Source organism: Scyliorhinus canicula, chromosome 13 (assembly GCF_902713615.1).
Source record: "Scyliorhinus canicula chromosome 13, sScyCan1.1, whole genome shotgun sequence".
NCBI lineage: Eukaryota > Metazoa > Chordata > Chondrichthyes > Carcharhiniformes > Scyliorhinidae > Scyliorhinus > Scyliorhinus canicula.
The window spans coordinates 124,140,504-124,163,794 of record NC_052158.1 but is presented as its reverse complement, the minus strand read 5'-3'; the positions used below and the strand labels follow the sequence as shown (position 1 = coordinate 124,163,794).

At 48.4% G+C, this 23,291-nt stretch overlaps 1 protein-coding gene across 1 annotated transcript in view; it reads right to left on the bottom strand.

Moving 5' to 3' along the window:
* ccdc39 (coiled-coil domain containing 39) overlaps positions 1-23,291 on the bottom strand; it is a 187,870-nt gene that overhangs the window by 125,710 nt on the left and 38,869 nt on the right. Inside the window, exon 7 of the mRNA XM_038816334.1 lies at positions 6,707-6,898. Within this exon, the coding sequence (XP_038672262.1) occupies positions 6,707-6,898 (192 nt within the window). The remainder of the gene's footprint in view (positions 1-6,706; positions 6,899-23,291) is intronic.

Below are 23,291 nucleotides of genomic sequence, written 5' to 3'. Positions count from 1 at the left end.
ACCGAGCCGCTGACTACTTGCAACTCAACGCCGTCACACTGGACCAATTGCGCCCAAAGCATCTCCACAACTCGATGACGACGGCCCAAATCAACGGGTACAGTACACCGTGCCTTTTCGACTCCGGGAGCGCTGAGAGCTTCGTACACCCAGATCTGGTAAGACGCTGTTCGCTCCCCGTTTTCCCTGCGCGGCAAACTATCTCCCTCGCTTCGGGCTCCCACTCGGTTCAGATCCAAGGGCGCACCGCCGCGACTCTCACAATCCAAGGCGCTAGCTATTCTAACTTCCAACTCTACATCCTGCCTGAACTCTGCACCCCACTCTTAATGAGATTCGACTTTCAATGCAATCTCAAGAGTCTCACCCTAAGCTTCGGCGGACCCCTGCCCCCAATCACTATCTGCAGTCTAGCCACGCTGCGAATCTCCCCCCCTCCTCTCTTTGCCAACCTCACACCGGACTGTAAACCCGTAGCCACTCGCAGCAGGCGGTACAGCCTACAGGACACGGTGTTCATTCGATCCGAGGTCCGGAGGCTTTTACGTGAGGGGATCATAGAGGCCAGTAACAGTCCCTGGAGAGCTCAGGTGGTGGTCGTCAAGACCAGGGAAAAATTCCACATGGTCATAGACTATAGTCAGACTATTAATCGGTTTACGCTTCTCGACGCCTACCCCTTCCCCAGGATTGCAGTCATGGTGAATCAGATCGGCCAGTATCAAATTTTTTCCACGGTGGATCTGAAATCTGCATACCACCAACTCCCAATCCGCCCAGAGGACCGCCACCTCATGGCGTTTGAGGCTGATGGCCGCCTCTTCCACTTCCTCCGGGTTCCCTTTGGCGTCACGAATGGGGTTTCGGTGTTCCAACGAGCAATGGACCGAATGGTGGACCAGTACGGGCTGCGGGCCACGTTTCCGTACTTGGATAACGTCACCATATGCTGCTATGACCAGCAGGACCACGATGCCAACCTCAACCGATTTCGCCAGACGGCCCAGAAGCTTAACCTCACATACAACAAGGAGAAATACGTTTTCCGCACAACCAGACTAGCCATCCTCGGCTATGTCGTGGAAAACGGAGTCCTGGGTCCCGACCCGGACCATATGCTTTGAACTCCCTCTCCCTCTTTGAACTCCCTCTCCCTCATTGTCCCAGGGCCTTCAAACGGTGCCTGGGATTCTTTTCATATTATGCCCTGTGGGTCCCTCAATATGCGGACAAAGCCCGCCCACTCTTTAAGGCCACACTATTTCCCCTGTCAGCTGAGACTCGCCAGGCCTTCAACTGCATCAAGGAGGACATCGCCAAGGCGGCCATGCGGGCGGTGGATGAATCCATCCCCTTTCAGGTTGAGAGCGATGCCTCAGAGGTAGCTCTTGCAGCCACATTAAATCAGGCAGGGAGACCAGTCGCATTTTTCTCCCGAAACCTCTCCGCTTCGGAACTTCCACACTCCTCAGTCGAAAAGGAAGCACAAGCCATTGTGGAGGCTATTCGTCACTGGAGGCACTACCTCGCAGGTAGAAGGTTCACCCTCATCACCGACCAAAGATCGGTTGACTCGCAAAGGGGCAAAATTAAAAATGACAAAATTCTGAGGTGGAGGATCGAGCTCTCCACCTATTGAAGGACAGATCTGAGGCGTTCAAGGCAGACAACCCTGTCCTATACAAGAAATCCAAGTACGACCTTCGCAAAGCCATCCGAGATGCCAAGAGAGAATATCAAACTAAGCTAGAGTCACAGACAGACTCTCGGCGGTTGTGGCAAGGACTAAACAACATAACGGGCTACAAAGCGAAGCCGAGCGGTATCTCTGGCAGCCGATGAACTTAATGCATTCTATGCTCGGTTTGAGCAGGTAACCAACAATCCGCTGTCGAGTGCCCCAGCAACCCATAATTCACCCATACCCACCATCACAGTTTCCGAAGTCAGGTCGGCCTTCCTGAAAGTGAACCCACGGAAGGCGATGGGCCCGGACGGGATCCCTGGTCGTGCACTCAGAGCCTGCGCATGCCAGCTGGCAGAGGTATTCACAGACATCTTTAACCTATCCCTACTCCACTCCGAGGTCCCCACCTGCTTCAAGAAGACCACCATCATACCGGTACCAAAGACAAACCAGGCAACGTGCCTCAATGACTACCGCCCGGTGGCCCTGACGTCAGTTGTAATGAAGTGCTTCGAGAGGCTGATCATGAAGCGCATCACCTCCATACTCCCGGAACGCCTTGACCCACTTCAATTCGCATACCGTCGCAACCGGTCCACATCAGACGCCATTTCCCTGGCCCTACACTCATCCCTAGAGCATCTCGAAAACAAGGACTCCTACATCAGACTCCTATTTATTGACTACAGCGCCGCCTTCAACACCATAATCCCAGCCAAGCTCATATCAAAGCTCCAAAACCTAGGACTTGGCTCTCCACTCTGCAACTGGATCCTTGACTTCCTGACCAACAGACCACAGTCAGTAAGAATGAACACCAACACCTCCTCCACAATGGTCCTCAATAACGGTGCCCCGCAAGGCTGCGTACTTAGCCCCCTACTCTACTCCCTGTACACACACGACTGCATGGCAAAACTTGGTTCCAACTCCATCTACAAGTTTGCTGATGATACGACCATAGTGGGCCGGATCTCGAATAACGACGAGTCCGAATACAGGAGGGAGATAGAGAACCTAGCGGAGTGGTGTAACGACAACAATCTCTCCCTCAATGCCAGCAAAACTAAAGAGCTGGTCATCGACTTCAGGAAGCAAAGTACTGTACACACCCGTCAGCATCAACGGAGCCGAGGTAAAGATGGTGAGCAGTTTCAAATTCCTAGGGGTGCACATCACCAAAACTCTATCCTGGTCCACTCACGTCGACGCTATCACCAAGAAAGCACAACAGCGCCTATACTTCCTCAGGAAACTAAGGAAATCCAGCATGTCCACATTAACCCTTACCAACTTTTACAGATGCACTATAGAGAGCATCCTATCGGGCTGCATCACAGCCTGGTATGGCAACTGCTCGGCCCAGGACCGCAAGGAACTTCAGAGAGTCGTGAATACCGCCCAGTCCATCACACGAACCTGCCTCCCATCCATTGATTCCATCTACACCTCCCGCTGCCGGGGGAAAGCGGGCAGCATAATCAAGGATCCCTCCCACCCGGCTTACTCACTTTTCCAACTTCTTCCATCGGGCAGGAGATTCAGAAGTCTGAGAACACGCACGAGCAGACTCAAAAACAGCTTCTTCCCCACTGTCACCAGACTCCTAAATGACCCTCTTATGGACTGACCTCATTAACACTACACCCATGTGTGCTTCAACCGATGCCAATGCTTATGTAGTTACATTGTATATATTGTGTTGCCCTATTATGTATTCTCATGTATTTTCTTGAATTCTGTTTAATTCCCTTTTCTTCCCATGTACCGAATGATCTGTTGAGCTGCTTGCAGAAAAATACTTTTCACTGTACCTCGGTACACATGACAATAAACAAATCCAATCCAATCCAATACAATTACAATATTATGTATCGACCGGGGAAGCTCAACGAGCCCCCAGATTCCCTGTCCTGCGGGACGTGTGCCAGCGCACAGAGCGACCGCTTAAAAGCCATCCACAATAACCTCTGCCACCCGGGGGTCACCCGGCTCGCCCACTACATTAAAGCCCGAAATCTGCCTTTCTCCACCGACGAGGTAAAAGCCAACACCAGGGATTGCCCGATCTGCGCGGAGTGCAAACCGCACTTCTACAGACCAGACAGGGCCCACCTGGTAAAGGCTTTAAGGCCCTTTGAACGCCTCGCTATCGATTTCAAAGGGTCACTCCCCTCGACTAACAGGAATGTGTACTTCCTGAACATCATAGACGAGTTCTCCCGTTTTCCCTTTGCTATCCCACACAGTCATTAGGGCCCTGCATAGTATCTTCACCCTGTTTGGTTTCCCCAGCTATGTACACAGCGACCGGGGTTTGTCCTTTATGAGCGAAGAGCTGCGTCAGTACCTGCTCGGCAAGGGCATCGCTTCGAGCAGGACTACCAGCTATAACCCCAGGGGGAACAGGCAGGTGGAGAGGGAGAATGTGACGGTCTGGAAGACCTGGAAGAAGGTCCAGGAATCTCCCGATCTTCCATTGGCAAGAAGTCCTCCCCGACGCGCTCCATGCTATTAGGTCCCTCTTATGTACCGCGACCAACCAGACCCCTCACGAGCGGCTCTTTATTTTTTCCAGGGGCACCGGGCCCAGTACTCCTCCGGAAGCATGTCAGGGTGCACAAAACTGACCCACTCCTAAAGAAAGTGCTCCTACTGCATTCAAACCCCCAGTACGCCTTCGTAGAGTTCCCTGGCGGCCGTCAGGACACTGTATCCCTCCGGGACCTTGCACCTGCAGGATCCAACCCCCCAACTACCACCGCCGAGGTACCCCTCACACTACATCCCACCCAACTCGCCCCCCACGCCCACACACCTACCAGTTCGCTACATTTTTTTTGCGCGCCCACGCCAGCTAGCTCCCAGCGCCCCCAGTCCCCAGTCGAACCAGACGGGTATGAAGCTCGGGCAGAATCGCCCCCGGAGTCCGCCATCGTACCCCAACCGACGGTGCTCCTCCAGCCACCAGAAGGGGCTGCAACCCCGATGCTCTGCCGATCACAGCGGACAACTCGGCCACCGGACAGACTCGATCTGTAAGCCACCACCCCCGCCGGACTTGATTTTTTTACAGGGGGTGAATGTGGTGAATCACAGTAGCGTAATTCACACTGTATTACACATGTTGTACTATGTCTCTGTAAGCTCGGCACACGAGCAGTTACGCTGCTCTGCCACTAGGGGTGATGCACTGGGCGTGTACGGGAGTTTGTACTGGGCTCCACCCTTGGCTCCTCCCCCTAACCGGAAGCATAAAGGTTGATGCTGAGAGCCTGCCTGCCAGTTCATCTGGAGTTCATCTTGTTACAGGCAGGCTCTGTTGTAAGACGATTAAAACCACTGTTCACTTCTAACCACGTGTCGCATGAATTGATGGTCTCATCAGTGGCCATTCCAGGGTGAACGAGTGGCACTGGGACCTGTGTGAGACCCAAATGTTGGTAACGAGATGTATCCCTTCACATTGTGAGAACATGTTGTCATATGTGTCAATGCCTTCAACCATAATGGCAGTGCCCTTATCATACAACCAACTCAACCTTTGCACTCCCTCTCATACGAACTTCTCCATCTGCTCAGTTTTTTTTTTTTTTTTTATAAATTTAGATTAGCCAATTATTTTTTCTAATTAAGGGGCAATTTAGCGTGGCCAATCCACCTACTCTGCACATTTTTGGGTTGTGGGGGCGAAACCCACGCAGACACGGGGAGAATGTGCAAACTCCACACGGACAGTGACCCAGAGCCGGGATCGAACCTGGGACCTCAGCGCCGTGAGGCGGTTGTGCTAACCACTAGGCCACCGTGCTGCCCTTCCATCTGCTCAGTTAATTAACAACAACACATCCACCATTACCATCATATTCCAAAGTGCTCATCAGTGCGCATGCGGCCCAGGAGTGTTGGGACCTAAACCCAGGGTCAAAGTGTGATAGCGGCATGGTGGCGGCTGACACTAATGGTGATCACTAATGATGAACAAGGCTCTGACCTTGATCTGTTTTGCATCCCTAAACATTACTCAAATGATCTGGAGAGAGAAAATATATTCCTCATGGTGTAATCATGGACAGAACTGAATGTTTGGCAAGGGATATAATGAAAGCCATGGGAAATAATCACATCGTCGCCCTCTGTGTACTGAAGGGTGGCTATAGGTTTTTGCTGACCTTTTTGACTACATTAAAGCATTGAATCAAACAGTGACCAGTCAATCCCAATGACGGTGGACTTCACCCGCTTGAAGAGTTACTGTAATGATCAGTCAACAGGGGAGCTGCTCAGAGTTTATGAACTGAGGTACGAAATCCACACTTTCCTCCTCGAGAAATTGTTCTCTCTGGCTGATTGATTTGCTGATGAAACTTGGATGTTAACCAAGTCTTATGTCTCCTCCTGTGAACCTGATTGGAGTGAGATTGTGAGGACCAAGCAGGCTCACCTCTCGCATTAGGGGGCTGGTTTAGCACACACGGGCTGGTTTAGCACACTGGGCTAAATCGCTGGTTTTTAAAGCAGACCAAGGCAGGCCAGCAGCACGGTTCAATTCCCGTACCAGCCTCCCCGAACAGGCGCCGGAATCTGGTGACCAGGGGCTTGTCACAGTAACTTCATTGACACCTACTCGTGACAATAAGCGATTTTCATTTTTTTCATTTCATTTCATTAAAGGTAAGAGAAAATGGTGGGTCGCGAAGGTCGGCCGGCATGGGTTGTGAAGGTCGGCCGGCGTGGGTCACGATGGTCAGCCGGCGTGTGTGCCGAAGGTTGGCCGGTTGGTAAAAATGGGTCCCCAGAAAAAAGATTTGAAAAACACTGCCTTAGCACACCACCAGGTGTGGAAAAATAATTGGAAAGGAATTAGCTCCTTTCAGCCAGAATTAATTGCAACTTAGAAAATGCAGACATTTTGTTTGAATCTCAGCCTAATAAATTAATCTAGACAGATTATATTTACTTATTGGTCTAAGATTTTTCATTTATAGCTGTAAAATACAAATAATAATGTGTAATTACCTCACTTTGTAGTTGAAGACGGTTTGTCTCATGCTCCTGATACTCTAATCGAAGTTTAGCCGAGAGACGTTCATGCATGGAAATCTTGTTTTCATATTCCTTATTGTTTTCAGTCTCATTCTTAAGGAATTGGATTTTCTCATTAAGGGCTGCTTCTTGCTCTCGTATTTCCTGCTTCACCTCTGCTAGCGACTGTTAAAGAAGATTTTTTTTTAGTGTTATGTAATCCTCATATTTTTCTGAACTAAATTCAAATCAAAACTGTACAAAGAATTTTGTATTTGACATTTTTGATGTACATTCAATTAAATGTCAATGGAATAACGTCCTGGGAATGAACAGCGTAGTTGTTCTTAGCTGTGTTTCATCTTACTGAGGGTGGCCTGACTATACTCCTTTGACTATAATGAAGCTTCAGCTGAGACCAAGGAAAAACCTCTTATGTTCAAAAAGTGTAAATGGTTGTAAGAGGACAGAACATCCTTTTAACTTGTAGATGAGGTGAAAGGGATAAACAGAGCAATATGGTACTTGCTGTTGGAAAAATGTAACAGACAAATATTTGCTTTATGTATTTTTGGGAAGATTTTTGAAATGAAAATGAAAATGAATGAAAATCGCTTATTGTCACGAGTAGGCTTCAATGAAGTTACTGTGAAAAGCCCCTAGTCGCCACATTCCGGCGCCTGTCCGGGGAGGCTGGTACGGGAATCGAACCGTGCTGCTGGCCTGCTTGGTCTGCTTTAAAAGCCAACGATTTAGCCCAGTCCTTAATGTAAGGACTTCCGGTGGTGACATGTAGGTGGAGGTTTCACGTTGGGTGTCTCCTGCTAGAGCTCTTTTGGCCCTTCGCAGATAGTTTTTGCGGTGAATTTGGCATGATCATTTGTTGGAAGGTCGAAGACAACCAAATTATTTTTTATTTTTTTTTAAACTTTGGAGTGCCCAATTATTTTTTTCAAATTAAGGGGCAATTTAGCGTGGCCAATCCACCTACCATGCACATCTTTGGGTTGTGGGGCAAAACCCATGCAAACACGGGGAGAATATGCAAACTCCACACAGACAGAGTTCCAGGGCCAGAATCGAACCCGGGCCCTCGGCGCCCTGAGGCAGCAGCCTGAAGGCAGCCAAAGGATGTTGAAAATTCATGAATTAAATCTGGGGAGTTTGGTGGGAAATTCAGCGGGAGGAAAGATGGCGGGAGCAGGCTTGCCGAGTGTGACTGCGTCCATCACGGTGGATAAACTGGCCAGAGGTCATGGCGGGGTGTTTGAGAGGCTGTTTTCCACGCACTTTGACAAGGAGATAATGACCTTGATCAAGGACTGAGTGGATGAGACTCTTGCCCTGATGAAGGAGGTTTAGGCAAAGATGTCGGCGGCAGTGCAGGAGCAAGGAGAGGCATTGAAAGGGGTGGAGGAGGCATTGCAGAAGCACAGCGACCAGTTCACTTTGATGAGCGAGGAGCTGTGGAGGGTGGTGGAGAGTAACAAAGCACTGACAGCCAAAGTGGAGGACCTGGAAAACAGGGCATGAAAACAGAATCTAAGGATCAGAGATTGGCTAAGGGGTAGGAGGGCCGGATATGTTCAGCAGGTTGATGGGGGAGGACAGGGCTCATCTGTCGCTCCGGCTGAAACCAAAGGTGAATTAGCCACCAAGAGCTGTGATAGTATGCTTCCACAGCTATCAGGTGGAGGAAAAGGTGCTGAGATGGGCGAAGCTGAAACAAGAGGTGAGGTGGAAAGTAGATGGTATTCGTATATACCAGGATCTCATGGCGGAGCTGGCGAGAAGGCAGGCATCTTTGGTCGGGTGAAGGTGGCTTTTTCAAAAGCAACGTGAGATTTGGGGTGGTCCATCTGGCAAAGCCAAAGGTTACACATAACTTCAAGGGCTTCTAATTTGAGACGGTGGATGAGGCAGCTGAAGGGCTGGGACTGAAATGAGTTTGGACTTCGGTTGTGTTGATCTTTGTTTCTTTTTTCTCTTCTCTTTTTTCTTGTTTTTTAAAATTTCTTTCTCTAGTTGTGTTTGGGAAAGAATGGTTTGGGGCTGTGTGGTGATTGGTGAAGATTTGTTTCTCTCGGGTTTGCGGGATTACCGTGGTGGGAGTTTGGAAGGTTTGGGTGTTGGGGGGGCTTTGTGTTGGTTTTCTCTATGTGGGGGAGGGACTCTGGCAGGGGCCAACTCGCTAGCAATCGTAAGTTGGCTAGTGAACAGGAGCGAGAGGGGGGGAGGGGCCGCGGCCACTGGAACATGTATGGATAGATTTTGATGGGCAAGATAGGTGTGAAAGGTGTGGAGCATGGACGATACTGGGTGAGATGGTTTCGAGAGGAAGTGGCTGCGGATTTCTGCGAAGGGGTGAAGAGGTAGGTGGCTGACGATGATGGTGACCTGTCGGGCGGAACCAGGAATAGCAGCTATGATGGATAGGAGGGGCGGGGAGGGGTAAGAGACCCCCCGGTCGGGATGGTAACATGGAACGTGCGAGGGATGGGGCACCGGTGAAGCGAGCAAGAGTTTTCTCGCTTTTGAAGAGCTTGAAAGCGATGTGGTGCAGTTGCAAAAGACCCATCTGAGGATGAAGGACCAGGTGAGGCTACGGAAGGGCTGGGTGAGTCAGATGTTTGATAGTAGATCGGAGGGATAGCAATACTGGTGGGCAAGAGGGTGAGGTTCCAGGTGGGGAAGGTGGTGGCTGACCAGGGCCGTAGGTACGTAAAAGTAACGGATGCTTTGGAGGGGAGGTTGGTGGTTCTGGTTTACGCCTCGAATTGGGAACTTATGATTTATAAAAAAGATGTTGGCTGCCATACCGAATTTGGATCTGCACCTTGGTTGGAGGTGGTCTTGGAGAAGGGGCTGACACAGGCCTGCATGGAGGTTGGACATGGGGTTGTTGGTGGACCCAAATCTTTGGACCAAAATGGGAATGGTGATTGAGGAATATGTAGGGTTTAATAGGAACGGGGAGGTTTTGCCGTCAGTGGTGTGGGAAACATTGAAAGCAGTAGTGAGGGGCGAGGTCATCTTTTTTAAGGCTCAGGAGGACAGAGAGACAAGAGAGATGTGGCAACAGTTGGTAGAGGACACTTTGGAGGTGGATGGAAGGTATGTGGAGGATCTGACTCCAGATTTTCTGGTGAGGAGGAAGGAGTTGCAGGCGAGGTTTGACCTTCTGTCCACGGGAAAGATGGTACGGCAGTTGAGGGGATCGATGGGGGCCATGTCGGAATATGGGGAGAAGGCCAGCTGCTTGTTGGCGGGCCAGCTCTGCCGGCAGCGAGAGAGATTGTTCAGGTCCGGGATGGGTCAGGGGAGTTGGTGCTGGCACCGGAGCAGGTGAACAAGGCATTCGAATTATAAGAATTTGTATAAGTCAGAGCTTCCAGAGGATGAGTCAGATATGAACAAATTTTCAAGGGCACTGTCCCGAAGTAGAAGAGAAGGCAGGGTTGGAGGATCCAGTGGGGGTGAAAGAATTGTAGGTGGCGATAGGGAAGATGCAGATGGGTAAAATACCGGGGACGGATGGTTTCCCACTGGAGTTTTATAAACAATTTCTGGATCAGCTTGCTCTATTGGTGGAGATGTTTGAGGACTCGGCAGCTAAGGGGGCACTGCCGGAGACAATGGGACAGGCATCCATTTCATTGCGCTTGAAAAGGACAAGGACCCAGTGGGGTGTGGGTCACATAGGCCAATATCTCTGTTGAATGTGGATGCCAGGATGGAGGGCTGCCTTCCGAAGGTGATTGGACGGAGTTCGTAGGGGACAGACAGTTGTAGTCAAATGTGTGGCATCTGTTGAATGTGGTGCTTTCTCCAGCAGAAAGAAGGAAAGGAGTTGGAGGTGGCGGTGACGCTAGATAATCAAAGATCGCTCACACCCAGCTTACTCACTCTTCCAACTTCCTCCAGCGGGTAGGAGATGCAAAAGTCAGAGAACACACATTAACAGATTCAGAAACAGCTTCTTCCCTGCTGTTACCAGACTCCTAAACGACCCTCTTATGGACTGATCTGATCTCTTCATTCATCTTCTCTACCGAGTAGTACTACACTCCTGTATGCTTCACCCGATGCCTGTGTCTATGTATTTACATTGTGTTTGCCCTATTATGTATTTTTTTTCATGAATGGAATGATCTGTTTGAGCTGCACACAGAACAATACTTTTCACTGTACCGCGGTACAGGTGACAATAAACCAATCCAATCTAATGCAACGTGGAGAAGGCGTTTGATTGTGTGGAGTGGAGCTATTTGTTTGTGGCGTGAGAGAGGTTTGGGATTGGGTCAAAGTTTGTGGCATGGATGAAATTGTTGTAAAAAGATCCAGTGGCCTATGTGCGCACAAATGAGATGAATCCAGGGTACTTTCCATTGCATAGGGGAACGAGGCAGGGGTGCCCCATGTCCCCCTTTCTGTTTGCACTGGCAATAGAGGCCTTTGCTATAGCGCTGAGTTGCTCGGATAAATGGAGGGGATAGTGAGGGGGAGGAAGGGTGGGTGGAGCATGGGGTGTCTCTGTAAGGAGATGATCTGTTGCTGTATATCTCCAACCCGGGCTCTTCAGTGGGGGATATAATGGGACTGCTTAGGAGATTTGGGGCTTTTTCAGGCTACAAGTTAAATTTGGGAAAAAGTGAGTGTTTTGTTGTATCCTCTCCAGGGGTGTAAGTCAGGGCGGGGGGGGGGGGTCTGTCATTTCGGGTAGCAACTTTAGGTATCTGGGAGTGCAGGTGGCTCAGGACTGGGCTCGGCTCCGGAAGTTGAACTTTGAGAGCCTGTTGGGCAGGGTCAAGGCAGATTTACTGAGGTGAAATAGCCTTTCCCTGTCGTTGACAGGTGGGGTACAGGCAGTTAAGGTAAACATTTGCTGCAGTTTTTATTTTTATTTCAGTGCCTACCGGTCTTTTTGTCAAAGGGGTGATGGAAATGAAGGATTTGTTTTTAAAAGGGTGGTTTGCAAGTTTGGAGGAGCTGGGGGGAAAGTTTGGGATCCCATCGGGGGAGGCTTTCAGGTGCTGGATTTCACGAAAAAGGTTTTTCTGACTTTTCCAGTGACACTGCCCTCCTCGTTGTTGGAGAGGATGCTGACAGTGTGGGGCTGGAGGGGGTGGGTCACCTCAGTGATCTATAGGAGGATTTTGGAGGAGGATAGAGCGTCTCTGGAGACGGTTAAGGCCAAGTGGGAGGAGTTGGGGATGGCGCTGGAGGAGGGGCTGTGGTGTGAGGTTCTGCGGAGGGTGAATACCTCAACCTCGTGTGTGAGGCTGGGGTTGATACAGCTAAAGGTAGTGCATCGGATGTATATGACAAAGTCGAGAATGAGCCGCTTGTATGAGGTGGTATTTGTGAGCGGTGTGGGAGGGGCCCTGTCAATCATGTACATATGTTCTGATCCTGCCCAAAGTTGGAGACATTTTGCAGGTCATTCTTGAGCACCATGTCTGCGATCTTACATGGGGATTTAGAGTTAGCCTCCTGAGGGCCATATCCGGGGTGTCGGACTTGGCGGAATTGCAGACAGGAGCGGGGGCAGATATTTTAGCCTTTGCCTGGTTGATCACTTGGTTCTGTTGGGGTGGAGGTCAGTATCCTGTTCATCCTGTGCCTCGGTGTGGCTGGGAGATTTAATGGAGTTCCTGCACTTGGAAAAGTTGAAATTTGCCCTGAGGGGTGGTGACTGAGGAGTTCCATAAGAGATGGAGGTTTCTTTATACTACATTTCAAGGAGCTGGTTACCAAGGAGCTGAGGGAAGGGGGTGGTTGGTTAAGGGGGCTCGGGGGCGGGTTTGGGGTTTTGTGTTGGTTTTACTTTGTTAAAATGTTAAAAATTTGAATAAAAATATATTTGAAAAAAGATTATAAATACAATCTTACTAAATGACTTAAAAAATAAAAGAATATTATTCCTTCCTTGAGATTTGTGCATCTATTTCATACGATGAAAGAAGGTATATTTAGAAAACAATTGTGCGACGCAGAATGTAACATTTACAATGATTAGAATTAATGTTTCATAGGCTAGTTTCCTGAAAATCACTTTTTGGCACTGAGAAAAATTACAAAAATTACGAAGATAGGTAGGTATAGACTTCCGGTGGCGGCCATGGTGTGAGCTCTGGCTCAAAGGCATTGGTTTGGGCATTTTACAGCCATTAATGGGGTAACTCCTGCAGGAAAGTAGTGTGGAAGGTGCAGAGGAAGATGTCTACTGGCTACCAGACAGACCTGACAAAAATCAGTTAAAGACCTGGCTAAGGAATTGAAGGGACCTATGGCGCAGCAACAATTGCGAGAATGGCGGAGGGGGGAGGGTCATTGCCTGTGGGAAAGCCCCAGGTGGAACAGTTGATGGTTTTCATCAAGGAGGAATTTTGTAAGTAAAGGAAGGAGATGCATGGTGACTGGCCAAAGGACACTGTGGGAGCAGTAGCACTTCTGAGAGGTTCGAGAGAAGTGCCTCGAGACACAACGGGCGCCGATACATGAGGTGGAGAAGGTGGTGTCCGACCAGAGCAATCGGATTGTATCTCTGGAGGCAGAGGTGGGAATCCTGGAGGATCTATGCAAGTCACTGTGAGTGTAGGTGGAGCAGCAGAACAGGTCCAGGCAGCAGAATTCACAAATTGTGGGTCTGCCAAAGGATGTGGAAGGAACGAGTGCCACAAGGTATTTGTTGAGGATGATGGCCGGGTTGGTGGAGGAGTGGGTGCTGGACAAGTTCCCAGAGGTGGACCGGGCCCACAGGTCCTTCACGCAGAGGCCAAAGGCAGGGGAGCCGCTAAAGGTGGTGATTGTGCAGTTGCACAAATTTGTGGAGAAGGAGAAGTTTTTGCGCACCTAAGTAGTTTGAAAGCGGTGATTTTTCAACAGGAGGTGCACCTCCGAGTGAAGGATCAGGTTAGGTGGAGGAATGGACGTTTGGGACAAGTATTTTACTCAGGGTTTGACTCAAAGGCGCGGGTGGTGGCCATTGTTTTGAACAAGACAGGGTTCGTGGGGCCAAGGAAGTGCGGGACCCAGGGGGAAGATATGTGATAGTGAGTAGGGTGTTGGTGGTGCTAGTCAAAATGTTGCGTGAAATGGGATTATGTGGGGTTTGTAAAGGGAGCGATTCCGGACTTAGATATGCACTAACTGATTATGGGGTGGAGATTTTTATTGTGTGATGGAACCAAAGATGGATGGGTCAAGCTCCAAGTCAATGGGAAGGTCAAGGATGACGAAGGACCTGCGAGGGTTTATGGAACGTATGGGAATGGTTGACCTGTGGAGGTTCAGGAACCTGGCGTGGGGGTTGGTGGGGGGAGGGGGGGGGGGGGGAGAGTACTCCTCCTTCTCACATGTTTATGAGGCGTACTTTAGAATTGATTTCTTTGTGGTGAGTAGAGCGGTGTTGATGGGGGTGGTTGGGGCAGAGTATGTGGGAAATGTGATTTCAGGTGAGGCTTAGCTTTGGGCAAATTCAGAGGTCAGGATGGAGGCTGAATTTGAGACTTTTGGCAGATAAGAGGTTTTTCAAAAAGGTGAGGTCGACGATTGGGGATTATGTTGGGGTTAATCAGAACAGGGAGGTGTTGGCAGCCATGTTCTGGGAGGTGTTGAAGTTGATGGGCCAAGGAGAGATTATCTTGTTCAAGGCGCACAGGGATAGGAGGAGGAGGGAGGAGAATGGACAAGATAGTCGCGATGGACAGGAGATACTCGGGGGCTCCCAATAAGGAGTTGTTGGTGGAGAGGAAGAGGTTGCAGGGGCAGTTTGATGGGTTGATGACAGGAAGGCGAGGCAGTTACAAAGAACAAATGTATTTTATTACAAATGTGTCAAAACAGGTTGCAGCAAATAAACACCCTGGGAAACATGCTTCCCAACAATCAACTATACAGTCTGTACAGGTTCTTTCCACTTTTCCGCCGCCCCAACACCCCCCCCCCGTGATAAACAGACCCTCAAACATAGTCACAAACATCTACCACCTTTTCTCAAAACCACCTGCAGAGCCCCTTAACTCATACTTTATCTTCTCTAACCGCAGGAAGTTGTAAAGGTCACCCAACCAAGCTGCTACCCCCGCTGGCATGCCGACCGCCACTCCAGCAAAATTTGCCGCCAAGCAATCAGAGAGGCGAAGGCAACGACATCGGCCTTCCTCCTCTCCATGTGCTCCGGCTTCTCTGAAGCACCAAATATCGCCACCAAAGGATCAGGGTCCACCTCCTCTTCCACTATCCTCGCTAAGACCGCAAACACTCTCGCCCAGAATCTTCCCAATTTTTTGCAACCCCAAAACATGTGCGCGTGATTCGCTGGCCCCCGCCCACAGCTCTCACACTCATCTGCTACCGCTGAAAGAACCCACTCATTCTCACCCGTCATATGCACCCTGTGCACCACCTTAAACAGTATCAGGCTCATCCTTGCACAAGAGGAGGTCCCATTTACCCTTCGCAGTGCCTCACTCCATAATCCCCAATTGATCTCCCCTCCCAACTCTGCTTCTCATTTCTCCTTGATCTTCACCACTCGCTCGCCTCCCTGCTCCCCCAGCCACTTTTATATAGCCACAATTTTTCCCTCCCCTGCCACACCTGGAAGCAGCAGTCGTTCCAGCAGGGTGTTTCCCGGAAACCTAGGGAATCCCCTTCAGACCTTTCGCGCAAAGTTCCTAACCTGCAGATACCTAAACTCACTACCCCTCGGCAGCTCTACCCTCTCGTTTGGCTCCTCCAGACTGGCGAACCCTTCCTCCAAATACAAATCCCTCACCTTGGCCAGCCCTACTTCCCAATACCTCATTTATACATTATCTACCCCCCCCCCCCCCCACCCCAGCTCAAACCGATGATTCTCGCACAGCGGCTTTAGCACCATCATCCCTTCCACTCCAAAGTGTCTCCTCAGCTGATTCCATATCTTCACTGTGAACTGCACTATCCATGGGCTCCCTGAATACCTACTCGGAGCTATTGGCAACGCTGCTGTCACCATAGCTCTCAAACTAGACCCTTTACAAGATTCCTCCTCCATCCTAACCCACTCTACCTCTTATCCTTCCCTCCACCGCTGCACCTTGTCCACATTCACCACCCAATATTAATGAAGCAAGTTTGGCGATGCCAACTGCTCCCTCTGCAGCAGGGTTTCATTTGAAATTTTTTGGGTAAGTTTGGGTTTGGCCTGAAGTTTGCGGCTGTGGATCCTTAGTGATGCAATTATTCCATGATGCTCAGTTTCAACTGTTCCTAGTGAAGTAGAATAGAAAAATGATAAGTAAATGGTCTGTTGTATGCAGCCCTTGTGGCAAGCGCACGTACACATGAGATGAATTCGCAGAGTTTTGGCTGCATAGGGGAACGAGGCAGGGGTGTCCGCTATCACTGTTGTTGTTCACCCTGGCGATAGAGCCCTTGGTAATGGCCTTCAGGGGGCCTGTGGAATGGCAGGGGATTGTGAAGGGGAGCAGGAAGCACTGGGTGTCGTAGTGGACAACCTGTTTTTATTTGTGTCAGACCCGCTGGAGAGTATGGATAGGATCATGGGTATATTGGAGAGGTTTGGGGCCTTCTCTGGGCATGTTAAATGTCGGGAAGAGTGGTGTGTTTCTGGCGAATACAGTGGGGGGAATCCAACTTGGAGGTGTTGCCATTCAAGGTAGCTGGGGAAATGTTTACGTATTTGGGGATTCAGGTGACGAGGGAATGGACAACGATGCACAGGTGGAATTTCAGAATGTTGGTGGAGACGAATAGAAGGGATTTTAAGAGATGGGATACTTTGCAACTGGCACTGGCAGGAAGGGTGCAGGTGGTAAAGATGAATGTGCTGCTAAGGTTCCTGTTTGTTGTCTAGATCCTCCCGATCTTTCTCCCCAAGACATTCTTCCGGAAGTTGCAGACAGTGATTTTGGAGTTCATATGGGCAGGGCAGGTGCCAAGGGTGAAGAGGGCTCTGTTACAGAGGCAGAGACAGAAAGGGCGGTTGGCGTTCCTGAACTTGCTGCACTATTGTTGGGTGGCGAATATGGAGAAAGTGAGCCAATGGTCGAGGGGCAGGGGCAGAATGGGTCAGGAGGAGTCCTGAGGGCCATGGTGACAGCTCCGCTGCCATTAGCTCCGGGAAAAGTATACGGGGAGCCTGATGGTACAGTCGACGGTCAGGGCATGGAATCAGCTGAGGAGACATTTTAATTTGGAGAGGTTGTTGGTGTTGACACTTCATAGGGCTGAAGTTTGTGGCATGGGTGCGTCTGTTGTATGCAGCCATGGTGGCAAGCTGGATGGGGTGTATGTGAAATGGAGGGATGAGTGGGACTTTTACTCAGAAGGGAAGTTTGCAGGTCTGGATGAGCTGTGGGAGAGGTTTGTGTATCCAAGGGTGAACAAATTTAGATATATGCAGGTGACGGACTTTGCACAAAAAGAGTGGAGGCTGTTTCCCAGGTTGTGGGAATACACCTTATCAGAGCAACTGCTGCTCCCTGATGTGGGAGGGTAGCATTGGGGACCTGTACGGGTGGTTGGGGGAGCAGGAGGGGGGCATAGGTGGTGAGGATCAAGAACAAATAGGGGGAATAGATGTGGGGGGGGGGATAGGCTGGGGATTGTGGTGTGAGGCGATGTGGAGGGTGAACTCAATCTCCTTCTGAAAGAGGATGAGCTTGATCCAGTTTAAGGTGGCGAATAGGGTGCATATGATTCGGACGAGGATGAGTGGGTCCTTTCAGGAGGTGGCCAATGAGTGCGAGAAATGTGGGGGGCGCGGTGAATCATGTGCAAGAAGCTGGAGAGACACTGGAAAGCGGTGTTTGGGATTCTATCTAAGATTGTACGGGGAATAGGTCAGGCCGGACCCAATGGTGGCTACTTTTGGGGTAATGGAAGTGCCAGAGCTGTTGATGGGGAAGGGAGCCGGCGCTGTCGTCTTCGCCTCTCTGATTGCCCGGCGAAGGATCCTGCTAAATTGCAGATCGGATACACCCCCCATGGGGGCAGCAGTCTGGCTGGGGGACTTGCATTACTTTTTCTGGTTGGAGAAAGTTACATTTGGCTTGAGGGGGTCAGCAGAGGTTTGATATGCGGTGTTGGGGTTGTTCATGACGATGTTTGAGAAATCGTTCATTGCGGGGAGGTAAAAGGGGAAAAAATTGTACAAACTGTGGACCGTGATTTTGTGGAGTGTGTATTTTATATGTTGCTGCTTTTCTTTCTCATGTTTGGAATAAAGTACATTTTTAAAAATAGATTGCTACAGATGTAAGAAGATCTGCTTCATCCTTTATGGAAAACTAGAATATCTTCCATCTGGACATATAACATGGTTTTCACGAGAATAACAATTCTTCATGCTGGCTATGCGTTCAGGTTCAGGTTTTAAAACATACCCAAATATATGAAAAAGAATATTATGATAATCTTTAAAAAGTTAAACATGCTTTCCAAGCTTTTTGTTATTCTTTTGAAATAAACTGAGAACTTTGCACCATCGTGTGGTGAAAATATATATTGCACCAAATTTTATTCATGGAAAAACATTCCCAACTGCTTTTGGCAAATGTGTGCGTGTCATCATGTTTTTTTCATTCTAAATGCAGTGGATAATAAAGTCAGAAAAGTATATTACTAACATATTTTCTTAAAAACAGAAATCTCACTCAGCAATTGTTTCTTCTACTTAGTAACAGATGAATCCAGAATCTCCCTTTCACAAGATGTGATTGAAACAGCTTGAGGAACTGACTAACTGAAATAAGAACAGCTTTTGAAATGAGATTTTGTAATTGACTCATGGAAATGCCAATAGATGGCGCTATTTGTCTGCTATAATGGCTGGGATTCTCCGTGCCCGCGGTGGGTCGGAGAATCGCTGGGAGGCCTGCGAAACCCGCCACACCGCTCCGACGCTGGGCTGCCGATTCTCTGGCGACCGGTGAATCGCCGCCAATCAGACCGGCGCAGTCGCCACGGCGCTGGTCGGGGGCCGTTAAAAGTGGCCCCCGTGGCGATTCTGCGCGCTCGACGGGCCGAGTGACCGCCGAGTCCCGCTGCCGTCGTTTGCGTATGGTCCTACCCGGCGGGACCTCGACGTTCTGCCTGCGGGGTCCGTCTTGGTGGGGGGGGCCTCCATGGTGGCCAGGCCCGCGTTTGGCTGTGGCGCGCATACATGAACCTGCGCCAGCCGTGGCGGGCCAGCTTTCAGCGGCAGAACAGCGCACAGCACTCTGGCACCGTTCTAGCCCCCGAGGAAAGGGAGAATGACTGCCTGGACGCCCGTTGACGCTGGCATCACTCGCGCTGGTTTTGACACCGGTGTCAACACTTGCCTGGGATTTCGGAAAATCCAGGCCAATAAGTCTGATACTAGGAGATGCCTAGTGAGGCCTGGCATGTGTATAGGGCAGAGATGGGAAGTTGCCAGCCGTTGATTGGGTGAAGTACGAGAACTGCTTGGTATGGGGAGGGGGAGGTGGAGGGGAACCCCCCCCCCCCACCCAAGCTCTTCAGCCCCCTGCAGCTTCTTCCACAACCATCCTCCCCCCCCCCCCCCCCCCCTTCCCCTGCTTCTTCCACAACCACAACCCTGATTTCTTTCACAGCCCCCCCTGCAGCTTTGGCCACCCCTGCCTTCATGTGCAGCCCTCCCAGCTGCTTTGCCTCCTCCCCAGCTTTTACTGCGGTACTCAGCAGTGCAGGGACTCGGACCCTTACAAATTGCCAGCAAGCAGGGCCGGCTTAAGGTACCGGCAACTCGGGCAGTCGCCCGGGGCGCCATGTGCTCGGGGGCGCCAATCCCATCACGAGACAAAATCCCATCACGAGACAAAAAAAAAACTAACTTGTTTGAAGGAGAGAAAAGGAACCAGACGAAGGAATGAGAGAGAGAGAGAGTCAGAGAGAGAGAGACTAAACAAACTGTGAGTTAAACCCTCACAATCTTAGTTTGGGCTACAATAAGCTGAACAGCCACAAGTGGGCTGAAAGCAAACTTTAGGAGAATAATGCCTCAGACTCTGAGACTGGCTCGGAATTTTTCCTCCTCGGAGCGCTGCAGTTTCTGAGCTGCTATGCCTATTTAGCCCTCTTGGTGGAAATTGGAATGCGCACCTTAGGTCAGCGACAGTCATGTATTGTCGATTAACTGGGTCTAATTAGCTTCCCGAAATTTCATTATACTTCTGGTGCTCTTTCGAAGTGTTGTTTAAAAAAACACACACACAAGGCAGATTTTGCCGCCGTAAATAGCATTTGGAGGGAGTTTCTTGTTTCTGGGTACTCCTTGCCGAGTTAACCTTATCTGTTAAGTTTATTTGCAAGGCTGAATTTTGAAACCTAATCGTCGTGCTTATTGCGTGATTCAGAGTTCGCCCAGACACACTAGGTTTTCAAAATTCATCAGTTACAATACACTTAAGCAACTGACTGTAGTGTATTGTAACTGATGAATTTTGAACACCTAGTGTGTCTGGGCGAACTCTGAATCACGCAATAAGCATCGACGCTTAGGTTTCAAAATTCAGCCTTGCAAATAAACTTAACAGATAAGGTTAACTTGGCAAGGAGTACCCAGAAACTCCCTCCAAATGCTATTTACGGCGGCAAAGTCTGCCTCGTGTGTGTGTTTTTTAAACAACACTTCGAGAGAGCACCAGAAGTATAGTGAAATTTCGGGAAGCTAATTAGACCCAGTTAGTTAATCTACAATACCTGACTCTATTATAAAATATAGAGTTTTATAACTCTTATAATAGAGTCAGGTATTGTAGATTAACTAACTGGGTCTAATTAGCTTCCCGAAATTTCATTATACTTCTGGTGCTCTCTCGAAGTGTTGTTTAAAAAAACACACACACGAGGCAGACTTTGCCGCCGTAAATAGCATTTGGAGGGAGTTTCTGGGTACTCCTTGCCGAGTTAACCTTATCTGTTAAGTTTATTTGCAAGGCTGAATTTTGAAACCTAAGCGTCGATGCTTATTGCGTGATTCAGAGTTCGCCCAGACACACTAGGTTTTCAAAATTCATCAGTTACAATACATTTAAGCAACTGACTGACCCTGACTATATTTTATATTATCTGAATCTGATTTACATAGACTTACATCGAATTTACAGTGCAGAAGGAGGCCATTCGGCCCATCAAGTCTGCACCGGCTCTTGGAAAGAGCACCCTACCCCCTATCCAAGGTCAACACCTCCACCCTATCCCCATTACCCAGTAACCCCACCCAACACTAAGGGCAATTTTGGATACTAAGGGCAATTTATCATGGCCAATCCACCTAACCCGCACATCTTTGGACTGTGGGAGGAAACCGGAGCACCCGGAGGAAACCCACGCACACACGGGGAGGATGTGCAGACTCCGCACAGACAGTGACCCAAGCCGGAATCGAACCTGGGACCCTGGAGCTATGAAGCGATTGTGCTATCAACAAGGCTACCGTGCTGCCCCTGATGTTGACGCAATGACATTGACACACGGACAAATCACAATAACGTGAAGAGCATTATATGAAGAAAACCCACACTGGTGGTAAACAGATTTATTCTGAACAGTTCCTCATCAGACTGGAACAAAAAGACCAGTATCTTGCACTCACCAACAATATATATATATATATATATATATATATATATGTGTATATACTATACATATATATTATATTCCATTTTAGATTTGTTATATTATTTTCCTAGATAGCAAATGCCTCCAAAAAAATTATCCGGCTATGAAAACAGAAAAAGACGTCTTCAACAAGAAGAAGCAGCCAGGAAACACCCAAAGCTATCAAGTTTTTTCAGTCCTAAGTCTAACAGTGGGGACAATGCAGGCTCAACTTCGTCAGCTACATCTATCTCTCCAGATTTGTCATCTAATGATTGTGAAGTCAAACCAACTGAAGATACTGTACTTTCTGAAGGAAAGAACAATTGCATGCATGAATTAAAACATCAAGATCACAATTGTAATGCTGTTGACGACTTAGGCAATAATGTCACAGCAGGTAATACTGAGAATGTTGAAAGTAAATTTGAAAACTCCCCCAAAAGAAATATCAACTACAATGATCCAGCACACTGGCCAGATGAATTATCAATGGCTGAAAGTGATCACATCATTATGAATGGGCCGCATCCTATTAATAAAGAGTACAATTTTCCAAAAGATGCAAATAAACGTAGTTTCTCTGTGACAATGACGTATAGGAAAATAAACAACGGTGAGAATTTTCTTAGAAGGTGGCTTATTTATTCAGAGAGCACCAATAAAATTTATTGCTTTTGTTGCCAAATGTTTGGCTTCTCAAATAAGTCATTGTTAGGAAAATCTGGAATTAATGACTGGAAGCATGTTCATGAATATTTGCAGTCACATGAAAATGCTGTACATCATCTGGAATGTCTTAAGAAGTGGTTTGAAACATCACTGCGATTGCAGACTAATAAATCTATTGATAAGGGGATGCAGTCACGAGTGGGAAAAGAACGAGAGCATTGGTGTAAAGTTTTGGAACGTTTAATGAGCATCACTCTGTATTTAGCTGAACATAATTTGGCTTTCAGAGGAACTTCAGACACATTATTTACACCGCACAATTGGAATTTTTTAGGTCTTGTCGAGCTACTTGGAAAATATGATCTGACAATAAGTGAACATTTACGTCGGGTTGTGTCTAAAGAAACTCACATTCACTATTGCGGAAAAAATGTTCAGAATGAAATAATCAATTTGTTGGGAAATGCTGTTCAGGAAAATATATTAAACCGAGCTAAAGAAGCCAAATATTTTAGTCTTATCTTAGACTGTACGCCAGATATAAGTCATGTGGAGCAGCTTTCATTTACAATACGATTTTTAGATGTAGAAGACATTTCAATAAAGGAACATTTTGTTAACTATAAACCAGTTATAGATACTACAGGCAAAGGATTATATGAAAGTATACTTGATTTTCTGAGAGCGAGCGAGCTAGACTTACATAACTGCAGAGGTCAGGGCTATGATAATGGTTCAAATATGAAAGGAAAGAATAAAGGGGTTCAGGCACGGATCATGAAAGAAAATCCACAGGCTTTTTATATGCCATGTGGATGTCATAGCCTAAACTTAGTGGTTGGTGACAGGGCAACAAGTTGCCGGGAATCCACTTCATTTTTTGGTACTGTCCAGCGCATATATATTTTGTTTTCTGCCTCTCCTTGCCGATGGCATGCACTGAAAAAACATGTTAAATGCCTCACTGCAAAACCTTTATGCGAGACTAGATGGGAGTGCAGATTAGAATGTGTCAATGCCATTAAATATGAAATTATAGGAATCCGAGAAGCTCTTTATGAACTTTCAGAAATGCCTGCTTCTGATCCTGCAATGCGACATGAAGCAGAGACTCTTGTAACACAAATAGAAGATTACAGTTTTCTAGTGATGCTGTATGTCTGGTATGATGTCTTAGGCAGAGTAAATGTTGTCAGTAAAACTATGCAGAACACATCTGTGGAAATGTCTACCGCAGTTTCATTAATGAATAATGTCACTGATTACTTAATTGATTATCGTGCAAATGGAT